At 41.1% G+C, this 27,430-nt stretch overlaps 1 protein-coding gene across 1 annotated transcript in view; it reads left to right on the forward strand.

The window, feature by feature from the left end:
* The first annotated feature begins 2,054 nt into the window (after positions 1-2,054).
* The window catches only part of LOC106566361 (splicing factor SWAP), a 129,449-nt gene continuing 104,073 nt past the window's right edge, over positions 2,055-27,430 (forward strand). Inside the window, exons 1-5 of the mRNA XM_045686988.1 lie at positions 2,055-2,439; positions 3,450-3,613; positions 14,491-14,622; positions 19,607-19,683; positions 23,851-24,070. Coding sequence (XP_045542944.1) covers positions 2,240-2,439; positions 3,450-3,613; positions 14,491-14,622; positions 19,607-19,683; positions 23,851-24,070 — 793 coding nt within the window. The 5' untranslated portion in view covers positions 2,055-2,239. The remainder of the gene's footprint in view (positions 2,440-3,449; positions 3,614-14,490; positions 14,623-19,606; positions 19,684-23,850; positions 24,071-27,430) is intronic.

Below are 27,430 nucleotides of genomic sequence, written 5' to 3' on the forward strand. Positions count from 1 at the left end.
ATGGTAAATATATCCAATGCAAAAAACATCTACATTTAAATGGTATTAATGTTAATTTGCATATATTTCTGTTAATTCCCATATATTCCCGTTAATTCCCACGGAAAATTTCCACCCCTGAATATTCCCCAAAATGTTCAACCCTAGTCACACATACTACACTGACACACACAGTACATACACTCACACACATATAAATATTGACGCCACACACATACACACTCAAGCATAGACACACTTTCACACTCTCCACATATGCTGCTGCTACTCTGTTAATTATATATCCTGATTGCCTAGTTACTTTTACCCCTACCTACATGTATTACCTCGTACCCCTGCACATTGACTCAGTACCGGAACTCCTTGTATATAGCCTCGTTATTATGATTTTATTGTGTTACTTTTTCATTTTTTATTTAGCAAATATTTTTCTTACATTTTAAACTCTGCATTGTTGAGAACGGGCTCATAAGTAAGCATACGGTAAAGTCTACACCTGTTGTATTCGGCGCATGTGATCAATAAAGTTTGATTTGATTCGATATGTGAAAACTGCACATTTCTACATTTTGTAGAAAAACATATACATTTTTAAAGTTCTACCTGATGATATCATCAAAAGTTAAAACATTTTAAAAACAGTGATTTTCAAACACTGTGACCTTTGCAGTGACGTGGTGAGCAAGAAAATACCAACACTCTCGCTAGAAACTCATTACAGGTTTTGAAAATCATTTTTTTTTAAAGCTTTTAATCCTACCCTGTGTCATAGAGAAGCATTATTTTAGGACGTTTCTTTTTATATTTTTAACCAAAGATCATAGAAACACTGTTTTCACATAATGTATGTAGACACTGGTTTCAAATCAAATCACATTTTATTAGTCACATGCTTCGTAAACCCCAGGTGTAGACTAACAGTGAAATGCTTAATTATGGGGCCTTCCCAACAATGCAAAGTGAAAGGAAATAATATAAAAGTAAAACAAGTAATAATAAAAGTAATAATAAATACACAATGAGTTACAATAACTTGGCTGGAGATAATAAATATGAGGTTGAAAGGTGGCAGAATTACCCTTTAAGCCTTATACGTTATAAAAGCCAAGCTAACGACTTATGTCATATGTGTTGCCCTGAATCAACACCTACCCTAAGTGGTAATTACTATTACAGTACTTCAGACTGGTTGATATGCATAAAATCTTTTCTTCATAATAAGATAATACATCAGTGTATTATCATTTATCTAACTATACATTTGGCTGGACAGCAAAAACACTTTAATTCCATTTTGCTAATTTTCACTCTTTGTGCTGTTACTGCTATTTGCCTTTGTATGGCTTGGATTTTGTATTTACTACAAATTTCCCACTCTTTTTTTCTCAAGAACAAAATATATATTGAACGACACTTTGTCACAAGATAAAACATATACTACAAAGTCTGATTTCAGTCTTAACTCAATTTTTATCAAAAGTGTACTTAGTGCATTTTTCCTTTGTAGGGCAGCATGGGCCACTGGCAATGTTACCTTTGCATTGTTTTGGTTTTTTTGTGTCAATTTCGACCAGCCCACCCAACAAAAAAATGGTCCAGCCAATCTGGCATTTGCCAGAATTGCCAATATGCCCCTGCCCACCTGGGAAGCCTACCTCTATTTTTTTTATTCTCAAGGAACACCTTTTAGACAAGCATGTATATGTATATGTATGTGTCGAAATGTTAAACATCCCAATGTCGTTTAAGTGTATGGTATTTTAAGGAATTAAATCTCAGAAACCGGTAGGATTTACAGAGTGGAGACGATTTACAGATCTCACCATTTCTCTCTCGAAAGTTATCTCACAATCACACTGTAGCACATTCAACATGCACAAATAGAGGGCACTAACTCATAAAATCACAGACTATGTATTATATATTATCAAATGTGGATAGATAATGAATACTGTTACTTCTCTTCAGAATATAGGGAAATTAAACGTTTCATTTACGTATAGTGTTTTTATATCAAGAAGAGCATTTGGCGAATCTACATATATGAACCAAAAGTGTAATTTACAAACTTTTCCAAAATGGCTCCACATGTCAGAAATAGGTTTTTGTGAGTATGTTTATTGTGACATTTTATGTCTCATTGTAACCGAGAAAGAAAGACTTTGTAGTACGACAAGAATTGTACGATAGTAATATAACTTATCTAGCGCGCTAGATTTCTTTCACGTGCAAATTTGGAATGTATCGGCGCGGTGGGGGCAAGAGGGACCACAATAACAAGCCAGTGAAGAAGGATGAGAGTGACAGCAATAAATATGCCGAGCTTCTCGTGTTCGGCTATGCCTGCAAGCTGTTCCGGGATGACGAGAGGGCTCACTTCCACGAGCAGGGCAAACAGCTCATCCCATGGATGGGGGACAAGAACATCCTGATTGATAGGTCGGTTGAACAAACCTAAAGGAATTGTTATCCTAACCAACTTTCCTAATCCCAGATCTGTCTTTCGAAGGGACTGGTCGGATTTTTGCAAACATAACTGTGACATAAAAGTATTGGCGAACCATTTATCTAGCTTGCTAATGACGTTCTTTTGGCCTCATGAAACCGAAGATGCACTAACTATTAACAGGGTAGCAGAGCGTCATGTCAAGATGATGTGTCCTCCTTTTAAGTTTGCCATATATTTCAACAGTGAACACGCTCTACATGAGACTGACAGTTGGCTATGATGACCTGTAAAAATAGTTGTTTATTTGGAAATATACCCACTTGAACCATGAAGGGAGTGACATATGTTGGGGTTGAGCGACCTTAATCTGCACGGGCCTGCCTCTTGTTTCGAATGTATGTGTGTGTCTCTCTATCACATAACCAGCCCTTATTTCCCCAGCAAGTAGCCTAAGGCTAAGGGGTCCTGCCTGGCCCCCCAATGCCAACCCCAGCGCCCACTCTGGAGAGGTGGAAGAGAGGAGCGAACGCAGGAAAATATCGTCCGTTTGGGTTCTTACGGATAGGTATTTATGTGCTCGGGTTTGTGTGGATGTACCTTTTTTACAGATATAGAAGGAATTATGCATATTATATGGGGAAGTTAAACCCTGTAAGGTAAGAGGAGAGTTGTTTTCTTTTGTTTTTGTGTTCATGCAAGGCTGTTTCTCCATAGGGAATGTTGAGAGGAATGAGATAAACTACACTGAGTAAGCTTGCCAGAAAACTGCACTAGATAGCCCTATGTCAGGAGTTGTTCAGGTTAGGCTGTCTGTATTGTGACGAGATTGCTCAGTTCCAGTACCATACACTCCCTCATGAAAGATTTGTGACTGAGGTAGCACGTTTTGTTGTTAAAAACTCTTGGTTTTAGGGTCCCATCTGTGTTGGTAAGTAGGTCCATGTGTTGTCTTTCCTCAGTTGCTTCTTCTATTCCTCTAACCCCTCTCTTCACCCTACAGGTATGATGGGCGCGGTCACTTGCATGACCTCTCGGAGTACGACACAGGCTCGTGGAACAGAGACTACCAGCTGTCCGAGGAGGAGGCCAGAATCGAGGCCCTGTGTGATGAGGAGAGGTACCTGGCCATGCACACAGACCTTCTGGAGGAAGAAGCCAGACAAGGTAGACCAATCAGTCACAACTGGAGGATTATACTCTGTCTCTTGTGTCTGAACTGCTGAGCATTGCCTCCACTCATCTGCTGTGGAAGACAGTAAAAGTTTCAAGATTTGTTTTATAAAACATTTTTTTTTTCTTTTATTGATGTTACATTACCAGTCACCACCTATCTTTACAAGACCGTAGAACATGCAAACAAAACTCAAAAGACACTTCAATTTGTTCTGTATTGCGTCACAGACATCTGTGAGTGGAGAAATAAGCTCTTTGAGCCCTTTCTAAAAGCCATGAAATGTGTTTGACTGAAAAGCCTTTTTTGAGACTGCCTCCTTCACTGAAATTACCAAAATTCATGCAATTTCCAACTTAAACTTTCCAAATAAAGCCTGAACTATATAATAATAAAGCTAGACCTTAACCGTTTAACTCATGACAATTGGCCTATATGGATAGGGCTATATTGAAATGTTTCTTACTGAGGAAATATGAAATGCATAACCATGGTAGCAATTGAAAGTGAACTGTTTAGAGATAATGGGAAAATTAGTAGCCCAACGGTGAGTACACAACAGTTCACCTGACACAAGACTCAATCCAAACATTACACTGTTGATTTCATGCACATTTACATTTACTGTACTTTTCGCTGCATGTGTTGATAACGAAATCTGAAAATACTCTGGATACATACATACATGATCAGACTATTGCTAGAAAATCTGGGCTAGGTGCAACATAAGACAAAAAAATAAAAAGGTTTGAGTAAGAGGAATAACTGGTTTCTACAAGTGGCCACACACCTCTCCAAAGTGTGAACATTTCCTAAGCAATTTCAATGCACTTTTATGACTATACAGTACTGTTTTTATCTCTCCTAGCTGTGCCGTTGTGGAACTAGAGCAAGCACACTTGTAGTTGTTTAATTTTGGACACAACCCTGCATCCCACCATTACACATTTACTGTTGTTGTTTACGCAATCCAAAATGGTCCATTATAAATTGCAATCTGGGTCAGCTGGGCAGGATTTGAAAGCTTGTTATATTGTCAGCATGAGTAGCTAAGTTATAAATTACAATCTTACAGTGTTAGGCTCTCACAAGGCAATTCAGAGAAACAGATCATAATTTTAGTGCGCATAGAAAGGAGTCATGAGTGCATTTAGGTGCGTGTGCCCCAGTGAACAGTCTCATTCTGTTCAGAACAGAGCTCTGACGTCATGTGTAGCATGTACAGCCACTACGTTCCAAATCTGCAGTTTTCAACCCATATACGGATACAAATGTAAAGGGTTAAGGATAATTATGTACGTGGATTCATTTGGAAATTACTATATTTGGGCGTAATCAGTTTGACTTTTCCATGGAATCCCCCTACTGAAGCTATGTCAAAGTCATTGAGAGGGTAGATTCTCAGTAGCCTAACTGTAGTATGGGGATCATTTCGGTGCATGCACACCCTCTCGTATGTAGTCTTGTGAGGTCCAAGATAAAATATTAAGTATTTTCTCAGACAATCACTTTCTGGGTGAATGACTGATCATAGACTATTGTTGAGGCTTATGTTTACTGTTTAATGTTTCATTTTCTGTAGTTATCAGCATAATTTGTGCTGCCTTAGACAATGTTGTAAACGTGCCCGTAGTGTAGGGCTTTTCCCCAACTAAAACAAATCTTTGTCGACCAAGAGTTGTCTGTTCTTTCGACCAATTGTGTAAAATGTGTATTTTTCCATATATTGACACATCCTGTGTTTAAATCAAATCATCTAAACTCAGCAAAAAAATAAACATCCCTTTTTCAGGACCCTGTCTTTCAATGATAATTTGTAAAAATCTAAATATCTTCATTGTAAAGGGTTTAACTTCTATGGGCTACGTGGGACGCTAGCGTCCCAAATGCGGGACACAGCCAGTGAAATATCAGGGAGTCAAATTCAAAACATCAAAATGTCATAATTCAACTTTCTCAAACATACAACTATTTTACACCATTTTAAAGATACACTTCTCCTTGATGTAACCACATTCTCAAAAAGGCTTTACAGCGAAAGCAAAACATTAGATTATGTTAGGAGAGTACATAGACAAAAATAATCACACAGCCATTTTCCAAGCAAGGACATGTGTCAATAAAACCCAAAACACAGCTAAATGAAGCACTAACCTTTGATCTTCATCAGATGACACTCCTAGGACATTATGTTACACAATACATGTATGTTTTGTTCGATAAAGTTCATATATATATATCTAAAAACAGCATTTTACATTGGCGCGTGATGTTCAGAAAATGTATTCCCACCAAAACCTCCGGTGAATGTGCACATCAATTTACAAAAATACTCATCATAAACATTGACAAAATATGTAACAATTATTTAAAGAATTATAGATAGACTACCTCTGGATGCAACCGCTGTGTCAGATTTTAAAATAGCTTTACGGAGAAAGCACATTTTTCAATATTCTGAGTACATAGCTCAACCATCACAGCAAGCTATACAGACACCCGCCAAGTTCGGGGCAACCTAAACTCAGAATTAGTATTAGAAATTTTGTCTAACCTTTGCTGATCTTCATCAGAATGCATTCCCAGGACTGCTACTTCCACAAGAAATGTTGTTTTTGTTCAAAATAATCCATATTTATGACCAAATACCTCCGTTTTGTTCGATGCGTACAGATCACTTATCCAAAGGCATAACGCGCGAGCGCGGTACCAGAGACGAAAAGTCAAAATGTTCCATTACCGTACTTAGAAGCATGTCAAACGCTGTTTAAAATCAATCTTTATGGTATTTTTAACGTAAAATTGCGATAATATTCCAACCGGACAATAGCATATCCATTCAAGAAGAAAAAGAAGGAACGGCGGCGCTTGCGGGACACCGCATATCCAATCCCTTTGTCCACAGGCAGTCCACTGATTGACTGAGCTCCTATTATCTGCCCAGTTGACAGCCAATGGAAGCCTTAGGAAGTGCAACGTGACCCCACAGAAACTGTAGTTTCGATAGAGAATTAAAAGAACTACAATTCTCAGACTTTCCACTTCCTGGTTGGATTTTTCTCGGGTTTTTGCCAGCCATATGAGTTCTGTTATACTCACAGACACCATTCAAACAGTTTTAGAAACTTCAGAGTGTTTTCTATCCAAATCTACTAATAATATGCATATTCTAGTTTCTGGGCAAGAGTAGTAACCAGTTTAATTTGGGTACGTTTTTTCATCTGGCCGTGAAAATACTGCCCCCTACACCCCAATAGGTTAAACACTGTTTCCCATGCTTGTTCAATGAACCGTAAACAATGAATGAAAATGCACCTGTGGAACTGTCGTTAAGACACTAACAGCTTACAGACGGTAGGCAATTAAGGTCACAGTTATGAAAACTTAGGACACTAAAGAGGCCTTTCTACTGACTCTGAAAAACACCAAATGAAAGATGCCCAGGGTCCCTGCTCATCTGCGTGATCGTGCCTTAGGCATGCTGCGAGGAGGCATGAGGACTGGAGATATGGCCAGGGCAATAAATTGCAATGTCCGTAGTGTGAGACGCCTAAGACAGCGCTACAGGGAGACAGGACGGACAGCTGATCGTCCTCGCAGTGGCAGACCACGTGTAACAACACCTGCACAGGATTGGTACATCCGAACATTACACCTGTGGGACAGGTACAGGATGGCAACAACAACTGCCCAAGTGACACCAGGAACGCACAATCCCTCCATCAGTGTTCAAACTGTCCACAATAGGCGGAGAGAGGCTGGACTGAGGGCTTGTAGGCCTGTTGTAAGGCAGGTCCTCACCAGACATCAGCTGCAACAACGTCGCCTACGGGCACAAACCCACCGTCGCTGGACCAGACAGGATTGGCAAAAAGTGCTCTTCACTGACAATTCGCAGTTTTGTCTCACCAGGGGTGATGGTCGGATTCGCATTCATCGTCAAAGGAATGAGCGAGGCCGGTATCTCTGGAGCGGGATCGATGTGGAGGTCCGTCATGGTCTTGTGCGGTGTGTCACAGCATCATCGGACTGAACTTGTTGTCATTACTGGCAATCTCAACGCTGCGCGTTACAGGGAAGACATCCTCCTCCCTCATGTGGTACCCTTCCTTCAGGCTCATCCTGATATGACCCTCCAGCATGACAATGACACCAGCCATACTGCTCATTCTGTGTGTGATTTCCTGCAAGACAGGAATGTCAGTGTTCTGCCATGGCCAGCGAAGAGCCCGAATCTCAATCCCATTGAGCATGTCTGGGACCTGTTGGATCGGAGGGTGAGGACTAGGGCCAATCCCCCCCAGAAATGTCCGGGAACTTGCAGGTGCCTTTGTGGAAGAGTGGGGTAACATCTCACAGCAGGAACTGGCAAATCTGGTGCAGTCCGTGAGGAGGATATGCACTGCAGTACTTAATGCAGCTGGTGGCCACAACAGATACTGACTGGTACTTTTAATTTTGACCCCCCCCCTTTGTTCAGGGACACATTATTCCATTTCTGTTAGTCACATGTCTGTGGAACTTGTTCAGTTAATGTCTCAGTTGTTGAATCTTATGTTCATACAAATATTTACACGTTAAGTTTGCTGCAAATTAACAGTTGACAGTGAGAGGACATTAGTTTTTTTTGCTGAGTTTATATTCACTATATTCAGCTTGTCTGATGATTTATGCACACTGTTTGATTAAATAATTAAGAAACCCAAATGACTAGCGGGAGTCCGACCAGCAAGTTATTTGATTGTGCCGGGCACAGTCTTGCTGCGCTGTGCTAAAAAAAACTAGCACCCATTGTCTCGCGCTCCTCCCTGCTCCAGCAACCACCACAGAATATCAACGTTTTTTCCCCGCTGTCTGTGTTGCTGAATCTGCAACATAATTATAGCCATTTCTGACTGAAAAGTTCTGTTACTGAAATCCCTAATTTGTTTAGGGGAAACATTCCCTATTCCCTCAACCCTTGCTCTCTTTACGTGACAATGCATCACATGCACGTGACCTATTCGCACGGGACTAGTATTACTAGACAACGTTGGTTATGTAATTATTACTCCAGAATCTCCGTTATTCCAGAGGACAATTCGGACTGTATTAGTTTTTTCCCAAACTGCCTCCAGTAATTCTTATTTTTGTTCAATAAGTTGACAATTATGACGGAAGCCTGGAGGTTTTTATCTAGGTGTGAAGATGCAGTATTTCAACATGTCCAGGTAATAGGGTCACACTGAACTCGAGCTTGATTCCCAAGTTTCTAAACCATACCAAACATCTTTGGTATAGTGTCGGCATTATGTATATTTGAATTGAGGAAGTGTGATCATAGTCATTAGGATATTTTAGCACTCTGCAGTACATCTTAAATGCCCCCCAGCCTTCAGATGTGATTGCGATGCGTTTTTAAGGCTATGGATTAGAAAGTTAGTTTATCATTTCCAAACGCTTAGGCCAGTTGTATGTTGCTTTGCGATCTATTAACAGCAAGGCTTGCATTGAATAGGCAAAAAAATGTTATTAATGCATTTGGCAATATTCAATTCATAAGCACAAAACATATAAACAAAAGCATTCACTGTGAAAGTTGATATGATACATGTAGGCCATTCATCTATAGCGTATGCGCAGCATTTAGTTCAGTTGATCTAATCTGTTATTGGTTTCTTGTGCAAACCGCGGGCATCTCCTGCCACTATGACATTTCTCTCAAAACACAGGGATGTTGATTCTTGGATTTTGCCAAAAAACGGTAGGTTATTCTGTCTGGAATTGTTACTCTCCTGCCATGTAAATTTTAATTCGGACAGGACTAAAATTACAGATATGGTGTTTTGTCCTCGTGCACATAATTACATAACCCGACTTCCACCAGTAAACTAACCCTGTCCAAATAGGGCACAGTAGTGCCTGACCTATAGCATATCATGATCACATCAATAAATTGTTTTTTACAAACTCTGAACACTGTAACACGTGACAGCAAAATGGATGCAGAGGACGTGGGAAATACACACGAAATGGGGGGATGTTTACTGGTTGCTCAGGAGGTAAAGGAAAAGTCAGATGTATGGAATAAATTTGAGTAGTTGTGTAAAACACTGGATATCAAGAAAAAGAAAATAAGGAGCAAGCACTGCGTGCATATTATGTGTACCACACAGGCGCTGTATTGACTACAATATATTTTTCGGACTGTTTAGAACAATGTAAACAACACAAAATACCAGAGAGTCCGTTGTAACCTTTTTTTGTTGTTAAGCCTTTATTACAGCAAATAATAAATAGTCACATTCATTCGTAAATGCAATTTTATAAATGGAAAGGTTTAAGCAAATTATTTAGGACTCGCTCATTTTATTTTAAAAATAAAATTCTTGATTGCATGTCAAATCATGAATGACTCGTATGCTGTGTGATGACATGAATTTCTGAATGGTTGATACAGTAGCCTATATAAGTATTGAAATAAGTATAATAAGTATTGAAAGTAAGTTAGTGTATTAAGACTAAACAGGCCTACAGATCAATGGGGGTTGTATAAGGCTGCTATACTAAGCCTACTAATGATAATTCCATTACTTATGATCTTAATAGTAATAGAAACAATAAGGAGCTCAAGAAAAATCAGCATTGTTATTATATTTTTGGTGTCGTGTTGACAAAACTAAGTAAATTATAAAAATACCAGAGAGGCTGTTTTAACAAAAAAAAGTCTAAAGCCTTTTTAAAGCAAAGGTTAAAAACAGCCGAATGTGTGAAATTGTTTATTGACATGTTGCATGAGGCTTGGTGCTCACAGAATCAGTAGGCTATTAACCTCCCTGGGCAAGGTGGGACGTTTGCCTCCCACCTAGTCAACAGCCAGTGGAATCACGTCGCGCGAAATACAAATACCTCATAAATGCTATAACTTCAATTTCTCAAACATATGACTATTTTACACCATTTTATAGATACACCTCTCCTGAATCGAACCACGTTGTCCGATTTCAAAAAGGCTTTACAGCAAAAGCAAAACATTAGATTATGTCAGGAGAGTACCCTACCAAAAATAATCACACAGCCATTTTCAAAGCAACTAGCATGCATCACAAATACCCAAAACACAGCTAAATGCAGCACTAACCTTTGACGATCTTCATCAGATGACACTCCTAGGACATCATGTTACACAATACATGCATTTTTTGTTCGATAAAGTTCATATTTATATATAAAAACATAATTTTACATCGGCGCGTGACGTTCAGAAAATATTTTCCCTCAAATACTACCGGTGGATCAGCGCCACAATTTACAAAAATACTTGCCATAAACATTGATACAAAATTAAACACTCATTCAAAGAATTATAGATGAACATCTCCTTTATGCAAACGCTATGAAAGATTTCAAAAAGCTTCACGAGGAAAGCACTCTTTGCAATAATCTGAGTACTGAGCTCAGAAAAATACACTAGGCTATACAGATAGCCGCCATCTTGGGGACATCTAAGATTATACATTACATTAGAAATATTCCCTTACCTTTGATCATCTTCATCAGAAGGCACTTCCAGGAATCCCAGGTCCACAACAAATGTTGTTTTGTTCGATAAAGTCCATAAGTTATGTCCAAATAACTCCTTGTGTTTTGTGCGTCCAGTAAACTACTCCAAGTGTAGAAAGCGCGCGGACGATGTCGCGATGAAAAGTAAAAAAAAGTTGTATTTATGTTCGTTCAAACATGTCAAACGTTGTAAAACATCAATCTTTAGGGCCTTCAGAACGTGAAGATTCAATAATATTTCAACCGGACGGTTCCTGTGTCTTGAAAAAGGGTTTGGAACGGGAGGATCCTCGCTCGTGAACGCGCCCCAAGAAGTGGTCACCCCCTGCCTCAACAAATTCCCCTCCTTGTCATTCGGGCTCTGTTCATCATAGAAGCTTAAAACAACTTTGTAAAGACTGTCGACATCTAGTGGAAGCCGTAGGAAGTGCACAATTATTACTACGTCACAGTGTATTCAATAGCAAAAGACTTGAAGGGAGCACATGCATCCAGATTTCCACTTCCTGGTAGGATTTCTCTCAGGTTTTTGCTTGCCATATGAGTTCTGTTATACTCACAGACACCATTCAAACGGTTTTAGAAACTTCAGAGTGTTTTCTATCCAAATCTACTAATAATATGCATATTCTAGCTTCTGAGTCTGAGTAGGAGGCAGTTTAATATGGGCACATATTGAGGATTTATAAAGCAAGGTACAGTGGGGGAAAAAAAGTATTTGATCCCCTGCTGATTTTGTACATTTGCCCACTTACAAAGAAATGATCAGTCTATAATTTTAATTGTAGGTTTATTGGAACAGTGAGAGACAGAATAACAACAAAAAAATCCAGAAAAACGCATGTTAAAAATGTTATAAATTGATTTGCATTTTAATGAGGGAAATAAGTATTTGACCCCTCTGCAAAACATGACTTAGTACTTGGTGGCAAAACCCTTGTTGGCAATCACAGAGGTCAGACGTTTCTTGTAGTTGGCCACTAGGTTTGCACACATCTCAGGAGGGATTTTGTCCCCCTCCTCTTTGCAGATCTTCTCCAAGTCATTAAGGTTTCGAGGCTGACGTTTGGCAACTCGAACCTTCAGCTCCCTCCATAGATTTTCTATGGGATTAAGGTCTGGAGACTGGCTAGGCCACTCCAGGACCTTAATGTGCTTCTTCTTGAGCCACTCCTTTGTTGCCTTGGCCGTGTGTTTTGGGTCATTGTCATGCTGGAATACCCATCCACGACCCATTTTCAATGCCCTGTCTGAGGGAAGGATGTTCTCACCCAAGATTTGATGGTACATGGCCCCGTCCATCGTCCCTTTGATGTGGTGAAGTTGTCCTGTCCCCTTAGCAGAAAAACACCCCCAAAGCATAATGTTTCCACCTCCATGTTTGACGGTGGAGATGGTGTTCTTGGGGTCATAGGCAGCATTCCTCCTCCTCCAAACACGGCGAGTTGTTGATGCCAAAGAGCTCCATTTTGGTCTCATCTGAAATAACACTTTCACCAGTTGTCCTCTGAATCATTCAGATGTTCATTGGCGAACTTCAGATGGGCATGTATATGTATTCTTGAGCAGGGGGACCTTGCGGGCGCTGCAGGATTTCAGTCCTTCACGGCGTATTGTGTTACCAATTGTTTTCTTGGTGACTATGGTCCCAGCTGCCTTGAGATCATTGACAAGATCCTCCCGTGTAGTTCTGGGCTGATTCTTCACCGTTCTCATGATCATTGCAACCCCACAAGGTGAGATCTTGCATGGAGCCCCAGGCCGAGGGAGACTGACAGTTATTTTGTGTTTCTTCCATTTGCGAATAATCACACCAAATGTTGTCACCTTCTCACCAAGCTGCTTGGCGATGGTCTTGTAGCCCATTCCAGCTTTGTATAGGTCTACAATCTTGTCCCTGACATCCTTGGAGAGCTCTTTGGTCTTGGCCATGGTGGAGAGTTTGGACTCAAATTGATTGATTGCTTCTGTGGACAGGTGTCTTTTTTACAGGTAACAAGCTGCGGTTAGGAGCACTCCCTTTAAGAGTGTGCTCCTAATCTCAGCTCGTTACCTGTAGAAAAGACACCTGGGAGCCAGAAATCTTTCTGATTGAGAGGGGGTCAAATACTTATTTCCCTCATTAAAATGCAAATCAATTTATAACATTTTTGACATGTGTGTTTCTGGATATTTTTGTTGTTATTCTGTCTCTCACTGTTCAAATAAACCTACCATTAAAGTTATAGACTGATCCTTTATTTATCAGTGGGCAAACGTACAAAATCAGCAGGGGATCATATACAAAGCAAAATGGTCTGGGAAGAGGCACAAATTCAACAGCGCACTGATGTGTTTCTGAACCGCCGACAGCGACCTCTATCCAAGGCGGGAGAAAGCACATTTGTTATAAAATAATATTATTTTTGTTAGTGTTGCACCATTGTTTTTATGTAACATAACCATTTACAATTTCAGTTGCACATGTCTTAGTAGCACGTCTCCACAGTGGATCAGTCCACTCACAGGCGTGAATCAGACAGGTCTCTGTACACCATTTTATATCCATCCGTCCATCCATCCAAAAAATGTTATGGGGTTAGCCCTACCGTAGTGTAACTTTTTTCATGAATTTTTAACTACCGTTGCCTGATTTTCATGCGACAGTTCCTCTCCTGTTCAAAGATTTCTATATTATTGGCTTAAAGTCTTGAGTGTTGAAATACACATAATTTTAAAAAGACTATCCTAAGGTTATTTTAGCAATGCTGCACACTTCATAGCAAATATTCTGTCACTTTTAATGAAATAGCTCTGACGATTACATAAAGAGTCACCTTTGCTAAATTAAATCTAGCCTAAGTGACTACTTAAATTAAATAGTTTCGAAGGGTTTAAGTAAAATATGGTGTTTAATTCCCAAACTGACTGAGTCCTCATGTAATTTGTGTTACTTTTGTCCCCTCACGCTCGTGCGCCCTTGAGTAGTGGGGCTTTAGAAATTATCCATGTGGGGACACGAGACGCATAAAAAAATATTTTTCTTGTTAGATGGGAATTTGACTTTGATTCCTCAGTCCTTTACTGTGAGATCAATTGCAATAGAAAAGTGTGGTGTTATAAGGTAAGCTTGGCTTCGATCTGCTTTAGTTTTTGTCAGCTCTCAGCTCACAGCGTTCTTTACATCCTTAACTATGCAGGATGGATGGAATGATGATTTTGAATTAATCCAATGTTTTTGTCTCATGCTAGAGGCAATAACAACAGTAGCCTATTATGGCTGTTTTTTTCAATACATCTACCGTTCCATTCCCCTCACTCGTCCAATATGTATGTTTGTCTCACACAGAGGAAGAATACAAGCGTCTTAGTGAAGCTCTGGCAGATGAAGGCACCTATAACGCAGTGGGCTTCCGCTACAGCGCAGACTACTACGACCCTTCTCAACCCACTGAGGAAGAGGAGGCCAACAGGGAGATGGGTGAGCACACACACACATAAATGCACACACATTTAAGTTACGTATTTGAATCCACAAATGACATGCATCACAAAAAAGGAATTAAAATTCAAGTAAACTCACACATATATTTACAATACCTCTTGATGCCACTTGTTACCCCTTGAAACCACTGAGCATCTTTCTTTGACCTGCCGTTAGGGGGAGAGAGAGGAGAAAGCGAGAGACATACATCTCACACTAGACACATGAATACACTGGTGGAGAGGCTCACATATCACCTTTAATGAAAACCCTGTGATTAATTATTTAGCATGGCAGGCTCCCCGAGTCACATAAACCACTATTTGAAGCCCTGGAGCTATACAAAATAAAGCTTTTTCAAGTTTCGGCACTGAATGTGACGTCTTACTGGCTAGCTACTCTACTGACTTTTAATCATCTGTGAGGTCCAGTGCTGGGCTCCAGCCTCTTCAATAGGCCCAGTGAACAGCCGATCTGCCAACTTCTGTCTGTAGAGTCCGAACAGTTTGGGCTGCACACTAATATTACCCCTCTGTGGAAAGGTGAGACTCTCACAAATATGTACATGTCGGTTGTTTTGCACAAGACACGTCTGAAGGTCCCCCGGTACCAGTTTAAAAAATGAATGGAAGTATATTTCCTGATCTTTCAGATATAGGACAGATACTTAAGAACAAATTTCCTTTAGTTTTTTTTGGGGGGGGACTGTCTGCTGTTCCATGTAGTGAATCTGTTACTCAATACGTATGCATGGGCTAATAGCAGTAAGGCTAAATTATATATTTAAAATTCAAAATCAAATGGCTAAATAATCCTTGGTTATGACCTTCTTAAAACAATGTAATATAGTTTAGTAGAACCCCCACGGCTAGGGCTTAGTCTGTAGAGGGTTATTGATAAGTGGCTGTCAGGACGCTGTGCTCTGCGTCAGTCCTATTTGAATGCCCCTCCAACTGGTAATAACTAGTGGGAAAATCGTCTATCATACCTGAGCTTCCACTTCTCCCACATGCTGACCTCTGACCTACAAAGGAAATTACCTCAATAACAACATTTTTGGCAAAACATTATTTTAATATAAGCAATCTATTAATGTTTTTTTTTTTAAAACACTATAATTTGTTTGCGAGCATGATAGCTGTACTTATAGTTTGTGGTTGATGCAGCTTGTTTGCCATTAGCCAATCAGCGTTTCTTAACTATTCTGAACAAAAATATCAACGCAATATGTGGAGTGTTGGTCCCATGTTTCATGAGCTAAAATAGAAGATCCCATACATTTTCCGTATTCACAAAAGCTTATTTCTCTCAAATTTTGTACACAAATTTGTTTACATCCCTGTTAGTGAGCATTTCTCCATCCACCTGACAGGTGTGGCATATCAAGAAGCTGATTAAACAACATGATCATTACACAGGTGCACATTGTGCTGGGGACAAAAAAGGCCACTTTAAAATGTACAGTTTTGTCACACAACACAATGCCACAGATGTCTCAAGTTTTGAGGGAGCGTGCAATTGGCATGCTGACTGCAGGAATGTCCACCAGAGCTGTTGCCAGAGAATTGAATGTTTATTTCTCTACCATAAGCCGTTTTAGAGAATTTGGCAGTACATCCTACTGGCCTCGTGTCTCAGGACCTCCACATCCGACTTAAAAAAAAAAAATTCTGATTGCAGTTTGGCGTCATAACCAACTTCAGTGGGAAAATGTACACCTTTGATGGCCACTGGCACGCTGGAGAAGTGTGCTTTTCACGGATTAATCCCGGTTTCAACTGTACTGGGCAGATGGCAGACAACGTGTATGGCGTTGTGTGGGTGAGCGGTTTGCTGATGTCAACGTTGTGAACAGAGTGCACCGTGGTGGTGGGTTTATGGTATGGGCAGGCAGGCATAAGCTACAGACAACGTTGATGGCAATTTGAATGCACAGAGATACCATGATGAGATCCTGAGGCCCATTTTCCTGACATTCATCCGCCGCCATCACCTCATGATAATGAGCATGATAATGCTGTCGCATGTCCCAAGGATCTGTACACAATTCTGAAAATGTCCCAGTTCTTTCATGACCTGCGTACTCACCAGACATGTCACCCATTGAGCATGTTTGGGATGCTCTGGATCAACGTGTACGACAGTGTGTTTGTTGTAGGCTTGGGTGGTATACCGTATACCGGGGTATTTTGAAATAGCCGCAGGATGGTTTTTCAATACCGTCAATACTGTTGAAACTATTTCTTATGTTGTTTTTTTACATTTACATTTTTTTTTGCAACTTTATAAATACCTGCAGTCAACTTGTGCAATACATTAGGAGATAAAGAAAATCCCCTTCTTGATTTCACCTGTCACATAATTTTTCGTTGAAGCTTACCGGTACTCCCCAGTCACGTGGTGTTTACAAGCACACAGCAACTAGAGACCGGAGCCTTGTGAGTCACTCACTGTTGTGCAGCATGCGGCAGGTGATCTAGTCACGTTATGAAATTCATAAGTATAGTTTTGCCAGCAAGATAACTTATTAGTTATAAGACAACTGTTTGAAATGTGCTAAATGCTCAGCAGTTGTGCATTTGGTTTGCTAATTTTGTAGCTAGTTAACTATCTAGTGGTTAGCTTCTTCCAAAGTCAAGCTTTGCTTGGTAAAAGCAGAGAATCCCCTCCTGGATCAAGAGCCTTGATGTCTAATATTTGGTTTGTGATTGCAGTAAACTGTGAGTAGTATTTCTGAGTTACTTATGTATCTTTGAGCTGGGATTTCTGTCCTACAAGTAGTTTAGGTCAAGGATTGTATAAAATATTTGCAATGCGCTCGTTAGCATTTAGTTAGGGTTCTCTATGGGATTGTACATGTATTGTTAGCATTACCAACCTTCGGATTAGAGGCCCAGTGGGGTTTGAAAATAGGCCCCCTTCTGTTCAGTGCCGGTATTACAGAATATCCTTTTATGGCACAAGGTCAGTATGAAGGTAGGACAACCTGGATACCTCCCAAGCCTAGCGTGTTCCAGTTCCCGACAATATCCAGCAACTTCGCACAGCCATTGAAGAGGGGTGGGATGACATTCCACAGGCCACAATCAACAGCCTGATCAACTCTATGCGAAGGAGATGTTGTGCAGCCTGAGTCAAATGGTGGGCACTCCAGATACTGACGGGTTTTCTGATCCACACCCCTACTTTTTTTAAGGTAACTGGGCTCCCGAGTGGCCCAGCGGTCTAAGGCACTGCATCTCAGTGCTAGAGGCGTCACTACAGACCCTGGTTTGATTCCAGGCCGTATCACAACCGGGCGTGATTGGGAGTCCCATAGGGCAGCGCACAATTGGCCCAGTGTCGTCCGGGTTAGGGTTTGGCCGGGTTAGGCCTTCATTGTAAATAAGAATTTGTTCTTAACTGTCTTGCCTAGTTAACTAAAGATTAAATAAACAAATAAATACAAAATATCTGCATTCCCAGGCATGTGAAATAGATTAGAGCCTAATGAATTTATTTCAATTGACTGATTTCGTTATACGAACTATAACTCAGTAAAATCTTAGAAATTGTTGCATGTTGTGTTTATATTTTTGTTCAGTGTAATTTAAAGTTTTATACCCCTGAATGTGCGCACGGTCTCTCTCGGGCACACTCTGATCATGAAGTCACCTCGTGCAAGTGAGCAGCCTTCTAGCAAGCAAGCTAGCTAGCAAAATGGCTAATGGCTAATTCTGAGTGGTCTAAACATACAAATAACATTCTGACATGAACAAATGTATTCGAAATCGCATTCATACCTGAAAGGGAGAAATATACAAATAAATCACACGGCGATGTAGCTTTGGCTTCAAGTCACTTGTAATGAGTGAGCTGGGAAGCTCTGTAGGATTTAAAAAACATTTTTTTGAACCTTTATTTTATCTAGGCAACTCAGTTAAGAACAAATTCTTATTTACAATGACCGCCATCCCGGGGAACAGTGGGTTAACTGCCTTGTTCAGGTGCAGAACGACATATTTTTACCTTGTCAGCTCAGGGATTCGATCCAGCAACCTTTCGGTTACTGGCCCAATGCTCTAACCACTAGGCTGGCTACCTGCCGCCCCAATTTATAGGTATAACCAATCAAAATCAGATCAGACATCAATAAAGTGCAGAGATTGTATAACCAACATTTAGATAAATTAATTTCATATTACTTACTGGTATACATTGTGATTCTGTATTTTTGTTATTATTAAGGCACTTTTAATTTTATCACAAAAGCACGTGAATGCATCCAACTCGTATTTACTACTTCAAAGCTGAAATTACCACCTTCCCAATTGTTTATGAACGCAGCATTATACAACCCCTCCAACCCGTTCCCCTCCAGCCAACGCCAAAGGGCCCCTCCCTCAGCAGATGGTACAGTACTACTGCTGTGTGTCTGAGTGCTGTCATCAGTACTGTCACCTGGCACTGCCTGGGATTACTCAGCAGTACAAAACTCCTCTACGTGTGTGTGTGTGTGTGTGTGTGTGTGTGTGTGTGTGCTCGCTCGTTCGTCTCTGTTGTGGTATCGGCAGCCGGGGCACACCTCGGGCGACCAGCAGTGCGCCTGATTAAATCAGCACAAGACAAATCTATGCTGGGCTCCTTGGCTGCAATGTTTGCCATTAATGTGCTTAACCTCTACATCCATCTGCAGCCTCCCCACATTGAACTAACGCATACAATTTTAATCAAATTTCCAGCTGACCTGTCCGTGTGTTATGTCACACTGGGGGGGAGTGGGTTAGATGTAAATAATTGTGACAGGGACCACCACCACCCAGAAAGTTAAGAGTAAGTAAAGCTGAAACTGAGTGCTTCGGGCAACGTGGCCGAATGAGAGTGGGTAGAGGAAGGAGAGGAGGAAACGTTGAGTGCTTGTTGTGTGTCACAGTGACTGTAGGTAGAATCCTAATCTCTCTTCTTCTCTCTCTCCCTGACCTTGTGGGTTGTTCCTCATCAGAGGAAACAGAGCCGCAGGAGAGTGAGGAACCCTTCGTGGCGCCCCCGGGCCTGGCGATCCCCCCCGATGTGGAGCTGGTGAGTACCCTGCACTACTTCATGCTAATATTGAGGTCATTTAAGTTCATCTGACTATGATACCCTGTCATTTACATACAAGTACCTTTCTCCTGTCAAAGTACCTTTTCTAAGAAACACATGAAAGTAACTGATTAACTCCCTGACCTTTAATGTAAATATGAATGTAATTGTGTATATACCGGTATGTTTTTAATCACATTTTTCTAAGTAGAGAAATTATAAGCCATATATCTGGAATGGATAATGTGGACCATAGGGTTGCAGAATGGGTTTTAACCCATAAGTCTAAGCCGGGGGGGCGGTTCTACTAAGCTATATGGATTTGTGTTTAAAGGTCATATCAAGGATCATTTACCTATTTGATTTTGAAGTTTAAGACCCATTGAAGTAAGAGATTCATGGAACAACATGGAACAACAGAAAGTCCCCCCAAAAAATCTAAAGGAAGTTTGTTCTGAAGTGTCTGTCCTATATCTGGGAGAGATAATAAAGACCAGAAAACATATAAGTTACAAGTTTTTAGGGAGCTTTCAATTGTCATTCTTACTGCAGGAATGTCCACCAGAGCTGTTGCGAGAGAATTGAATGTTAATTTCTCTACCATAATCCGTCGTTTTAGAGAATTTGGCAGTACGTCCAACCGGCCTCACAACCGCAAACCACGCGTATGGTGTTGTGTGGGCGAGAGGTTTGCTGATGTCAATATTGTGAACAGAGTACCCCATGGTGGAGTTGTGGTATGGGCTGGCATAAGCTACAGACAATGAACACAGTTGCATTTTATCGATGACAATTTGAATGCACAGAAATACCCTGACGAGATCCAGAGGCCAATATTTTTAAGGTATCTGTGACCAACAGATGCATATCTATATTCCCAGTCATGTGAAATCCATAGATTAGGGCCTAATGAATTTATTTCTATTGACTGATTTCCTTATATGAATTGTAACTCAGTAAAATCTTTGAAATTGTTGCATGTTGCGTTTATATTTTTGTTCAGTATACATTTGAACAATGGTGGGTCCAGGGTCCAACAGTTTACATAACACTCACTATTATGGAGCCGTGGAGAGGGAAAAGGAAGGGAACGGACCAGCAAACAGCAGAACTTGCTTGCGAGTGTTGTGCATGTGATAGACAGTGACTGGTGCAGTATTGATGTTGCGAGGCTGATCAGACTGCAGACAGACCAATAGACAGACACAGACAAGTGGTGAGTTGAACGATAAGGTGTCTTATCTGGAGGATGGTATTGAGGTCATCACTCACATCCTGCAGCCTGGGAGGAGACTGAGAAGAGGAGTCTGCTGTGCTGCTTTAGTTTGCGTCAGTCAGTATCATCCCAGTCCACTAGGACAGACTTTCCACTCCACTGCTGCTGCTTCCCCCATTGACCGCCGGTTGCCTTTCATCTGCAGGCTCCTTCCAACTCAAGAAGGGGAGGCTTTCATCTCAGCATGGCCTTGATTTTCACTCACTCACTCACTCACTCACTTCACTCACTCACTTCACTCACTCACTCACTCACTCTCTCACACACACACACACCCTAAAGACTTCAGACTGACACAAACACACACACAAACTTACATACACCCAGGGACGTGCGCATGAACACACGCATAGTAATTCAATATAGACGCAGCTGACAGAGAGATCTTCCTCACTCTGGCTGTCAGTGTCCTCTGTGATGTCCAGACACACATGCGCATCCTTTCCACGTGTCCTTGTAATGAGATTTCGATTGGGTACCCTGCGAAGGGTACCGTCTCCGTCTTGAAACGGCCAATTAGTCAAAGCCGGCGCTTTTCTCAGAATATCTGATTTGAACTATTAATTTGGGGATGTGGCTGTGTTTCCCCCGTTATCACAGGCAGTCGCCGGTCTGACAGCCTGGGGGGTGGGGCGAAGGAATTGTCTCTCTCTCTGCTCTTCCTTTCTGTGTTTCATGATTTGATAAGAAGTTCCTCGTTAAAATTCAAAATTGCAAGTTTAGTTTATGCTCTCGCAAAACGCGTAAGTGTGTGTGTGTGTAGTGGAATGTTACTGCAGAGTTTAGGCCCAAGCGTCTTCTCTCCAAAGGATTTCATTTGATGAGAAATGTGTGTTTTTGGTAGTTTTTTCTGAGGGTAACTAACGAGAATGATTCATCATTGAAAGTACACAGTCACAGTGATATTGAATAATCGAGTCCCAATGATTTCCATCTTGTATGTATTTAGTAAATGATTGTTAGTGAAGAAGCTATTACACCTCAGCTACAGTCTTTAGGAAATAGAATTTGGTTGATCCCCCACAAAGAATTAATTGCCACACTTAAAACCTGTTTCATGTCACGTTGTAGCGTATTTAGCTTTTTCGTCTTTGCTTTTGAAGTGATTACTCTTGTGCCTCAGTTATTAAATACAGTTACATTAACTTGCCCAACAGGAGAGTCTGGGGCCGTATGTATCAAGCATCTCATACAAGGAGTGCTGATTCAGGATCCCCTTTCCCTGTTAGATCGCAATGAATAATGTTACATGGAAAGTGGCCTTGATCCTACAGTCGTGGCCAAAACTTTTGAAAATGACACAAAAATATTAATTTCCACAAAGTTTGCTGCTTCAGTTGTCTTTAGATATTTTTGTCAGATGTTACTATGGAATACTGAAGTATAATTACAAGCATTTCATAAGTGTCAAAGGCTTTTATTGACAATTACATGAAGTTGATGCAGAGAGTCAATATTTGCAGTCTTGACCCTTCCTTTTCAAGACCTCTGCAATCCGCCCTGTCAATTAACTTCTGGGCCACATCCTGACTGATGGCAGCCGATTCTTGCATAATCAATGATTGGAGTTTGTCAGAATTTGTGGGTTTTTGTTTGTCCACCCGCCTCTTGAGGATTGACCAGAAATTCTCAATGGGATTAAGGTCTGGGGAGTTTCCTGGCCTTGGACCCAAAATATTGATTTTTTTTTTCTTTTTCTTTTTTTCCCCGAGCCACTTAGTTATCACTTTTGCCTTATGGAAAGGTGCTCTATCATGCTGGAAAGGCATTGTTCGTCACCAAACTGTTCCTGGATGGTTGGGAGAAGTTGCTCTCGGAGGATGTGTTGGTACCATTCTTTATTCATGGCTGTGTTCTTAGGCAAAATTGTGAGTGAGCCCACTCCCTTGGCTGAGAAGCAACCCCACACATGAAAGGTCTCAGGATGCTTTACTGTTGGCATGACACAGGACTGATGGTAGCGCTCACCTTGTTTTCTCCGGACACGCATTTTTCCGGATGCCCCAAACAATCAGCAGTCCGGGCACTGTATCTTTTGCAGAATATCAGTCTGTCCCTGATGTTTTTCCTGGAGAGAAGGGGCTTCTTTGCTGCCCTTCTTGACACCAGGCCATCCTCCAAAAGTCTTCGCCTCACTGTGTGTGCAGATGCACTCACACCTACGTGCTGCCGTTCCTGAGCAAGCTCTGTACTGGTGGTGCCCCGATCCTGCAACTGAATCAACTTTAGGAGACGGTCCTGGCGCTTGCTGGACTTTCTTGGGCGCCCTGAAGCCTTTTTCACAACAATTGAACCGCTCTCCTTGAAGTGCTTGTTGATCCGATAAATGGTTGATTTAGGCGCAATCTTACTGGCAGCAATATCCTTGCCTGTGAAGCCCTTTTTGTGCATAGCAATGATGACGGCACATGTTTCCTTGCAGGTAACCATGGTTGACAGAGGAAGAAAAATTATTCCAAGCACCACCCTCCCTTTTGAAGCTTCCAGTCTGTTATTCGAACTCAATCAGCATGACAGAGTGATCTCACCCTTGTCCTCGTCAACACTCACACCTGTTATGATGTCAGCTGATCCTTTTGTGGCACGGCTGAAATGCAGTGGAAATGTTTTTGGGGGATTCAGTTAATTTGCATGGCAAAGAGGGACTTGTCAATTAATTGCAATTCATCTGATCACTCTTCATAACATTCTGGAGTATATGCAAATTGCCATCATACAAACTGAGGCGGCGGACTTAGAAAATGTATATTTGTGTCATTCTCAAAACATTTGGCCACGACTGTAGATCAGCATTCCTACTCTTGCTTGATACATACATCCCCAGGTTGTCACCTATCCTTAACCCCACACTTCGTTTGACTTAGTGTGTTTCCTCTTCCCATTTCCAGCCAGCGACCACCAAAACCCATGCCATCATTGAGAGGACCGCCAACTTTGTGTGCCAGCAGGGGGCCCAGTTTGAGATTGTTTTGAAAGCCAAGCAGTCTGGCAACTCCCAGTTTGACTTCCTGAACTTCGAACACTACCTGAACCCCTACTACAAACACATCCTGAAGGCCATGAAGGAGGGCCGCTATACCTCCGCCGCCGACAAGCAGGATTTACAGGGTGAGTCACAGAGATTAACGAAAAGGGTTTATATAGAATGAGTTGTACATCATGGGATACATAGTATATGTTACTATCTAATACATAATACATGTGGAAATCTTAGAGAACAGTGGCACAGAATACATTTTAAAGGGATACTTCGGGATTTTGGTAATGAAGCCCTTTATCTACTTCACGCAGACATAAAAATGGTATTCACAAGTTCATCTGACTGGGGAAGTACATAAAGGGCTCCATTACCAAAATCCTGAAGTGTCCCTTTAACAACAGAATACATTAATAGAATTCAGAATACATGGAGTACTTATTACTGTAGTATTCGACTATAGTATTGTTAGGTTCTAAATATCAGAGTAAGAACTCGGCGGACACTATAAAAGCTTCAACCAAAGGATCTAACAGCTGAACAGACAAGACATGGTTCCACCAGTGGTAGTATATATTTTGGGGGCGGCAGGCCTAGTGGTTAGAGCATTGGGCCAGTAACTGAAAGGTTGCTAGATCGAATCCCTGAGCTAACAAGGTAAAAATCTGTTGTTCTGCCCCTGAACAAGGCAGTTAACCCACTGTTCCTAGGCAATCATTGTAAATCAGAATTTGTTCTTAACTGACTTGCCTAGTTAAATAAAGGTTAAATAAAATATATATACAGTGAGGGGAAAAAAGTATTTGATCCCCTGCTGATTTTGTACGTTTGCCCACTGACAAAGAAATGATCAGTCTATAATTTTAATGGTAGGTTTATTTGAACAGTGAGAGACAGAATAACAACAAAATAATCCGGAAAAACGAATGTCAAAAATGTTATAAATTGATTTGTATTTTAATGAGGGAAATAAGTATTTGACCCCCTCTCAATCAGAAAGAGTTATGGCTCCCAGGTGTGTTTTATACAGATAACGAGCTGAGATTAGGAGCACACTCTTAAAGGTAGTGCTCCTAATCTCAGTTTGTTACCTGTATAAAATACACCTGTCCACAGAAGCAATCAATCAATCAGATTCCAAACTCTCCACCATGGCCAAGACCAAAGAGCTCTCCAAGGATGTCAGGGACAAGATTGTAGACCTACACAAGGCTGGAATGGGCTACAAGACCATCGCCAAGCAGCTTAGTGAGAAGGTGACAACAGTTGGTGCGATTATTCGCAAATGGAAGAAACACAAAATAACTGTCTGTCTCCCTCGGCCTGGGGCTCTATGCAAGATCTCACCTCGTGGAGTTGCAATGATCATGAGAACGGTGAGGAATCAGCCCAGAACTACACGGGAGGATCTTGTTAATGATCTCAAGGCAGCTGGGACCATAGTCACCAAGAAAACAATTGGTAACACACTACTCCGTGAAGGACTGAAATCCTGCAACGTCTGCAAGGTCCCCCTGCTCAAGAAAGAACATATACATGCCCGTCTGAAGTTTGCCAATGAACATCTGAATGATTCAGAGGACAACTGGGTGAAAGTGTTGTGGTCAGATGAGACCAAAATGGAGCTCTTTGCCATCAACTCAACTCGCTGTGTTTGGAGGAGGAGGAATGCTGCCTATGACCCCAAGAACACCATCCCCACCGTCAAACATGGAGGTGGAAACATTATGCTTTGGGGGTGTTTTTCTGCTAAGGGGACAGTATAACTTCACCGCATCAAAGGGACGATGGACGGGGCCATGTACCATCGAATCTAGGGTGAGAACCTCCTTCCCTCAGCCAGGGCATCGAAAATGGGTCGTGGATGGGTATTCCAGCATGACAATGACCCAAAACACACGGCCAAGGCAACAAAGGAGTAGCTCAAGAAGAAGCACATTAAGGTCCTGGAATGGCCTAGCCAGTCTCCAGACCTTAATCCCATAAAAAATCTGTGGAGGGAGCTGAAGGTTTGAGTTGCCAAACGTCAGCCTCGAAACCTTAATGACTTGGAGAAGATCTGCAAAGAGTGGGACAAAGTCCCTCCTGAGATGTGTGCAAACCTGGTGTTCAACTACAAGAAACTTCTGACCTCTGTGATTTCCAACAAGGGTTTTGCCACCAAGTACTAAGTCATGTTTTGCAGAGGGGTCAAATACTTATTTCCCTCATTAAAATGCAAATCAATTTATAACATTTTTGACATGTGTTTTTCTGGATTTTTTTGTTGTTATTCTGTCTGTCACTGTTCAAATAGACCTACCATTAAAATTATAGACTGATAATTTCTTTGTCAGTGGGAAAATGTACAAAATCGGCAGGGGATCAAATACTTTTTCCCCTCACTGTACCCCAATTTGGGTTGGAATGTCCTCCTTCTCTCTAAACATTACATCTCTGTTGCTAGGCAGGAAATTAAGGGAATGCGGGCAATAAACTGTTCCTTCTCCCTTAACGTGACCTGACCTGACCTCGTCCCCCTTCCTCACTAATCCACAGCTCTCCACCCTTATCAATGCCTGCCAAGATGTGATCGTCTTTCCTTCACTCAGTACATTCCAAGCTTAATTGCCTCTACCATATACATCCCTCCTACAGATAACCATTCACTTCTGGTGTAGGACTATGGCACCCCTCACGTCTCTGATATAACTAATGATTAATAATATTCAAAGTTTAGAAATCCGAACCCATCAGTATGCATTGGTTGAAGCTAAGCCAATATGACGCCAAAATTCGCAAATCAACTTGATTGAGCTGTCCGGCCTTTATTGAGAACCACATGCCGGATTTTTAACAGAGCTGTTAGCTAATGAGTTTTCAGAGTATTTTCTTCTTCTACCTAGATCAAATATTAGACGTTGGATTAAAACGAGACTATAATGTCCATAAAGTGACCATTGGATTGAAAATGTTTCGTATTGACTAAGTTTGTAGGTGCAACAGTTTTTATTAAATGTATAATTTATCTTTCTCGTAAACATTTAAGTTGATTTAAGAACCAACAATGTGCTACCTTTTTATGTAGCATTTCTGAAATTAACCTTTCTGGCGCAGGCGTTCTGCTAGTGACCCACCTCGACAATATCCAGTGAAATTGCAGAGCGCGAAATTCAAATTACAGAAATATAAATATTTAACATGAAAATACAAGTGTTATACATCAAAATAAAGCTTAACTTCTTGTTAATCAAGCTGCTGTGTCAGATTTCAAAAAGGCTTTACGGCGAAAGTACACCATGCGATTATCTGAGGACAGCGCCCCGCATACAAAAGCATGAAAAACTTTTTTCAACCAGGCAGGTGCGCCACGAAAGTCATAAATAGCGATATTATAAAAGCCTTACCTTTGAAGATCTTGTTCTGTTGGCACTCCAAAAGGTCCCAGCTACATCACAAATGGTCCTTATGTTTGATAAAGTCCTTCTTTATAACCCCAAAAACTCTGTTTA

Source organism: Salmo salar, chromosome ssa09 (assembly GCF_905237065.1).
Source record: "Salmo salar chromosome ssa09, Ssal_v3.1, whole genome shotgun sequence".
NCBI lineage: Eukaryota > Metazoa > Chordata > Actinopteri > Salmoniformes > Salmonidae > Salmo > Salmo salar.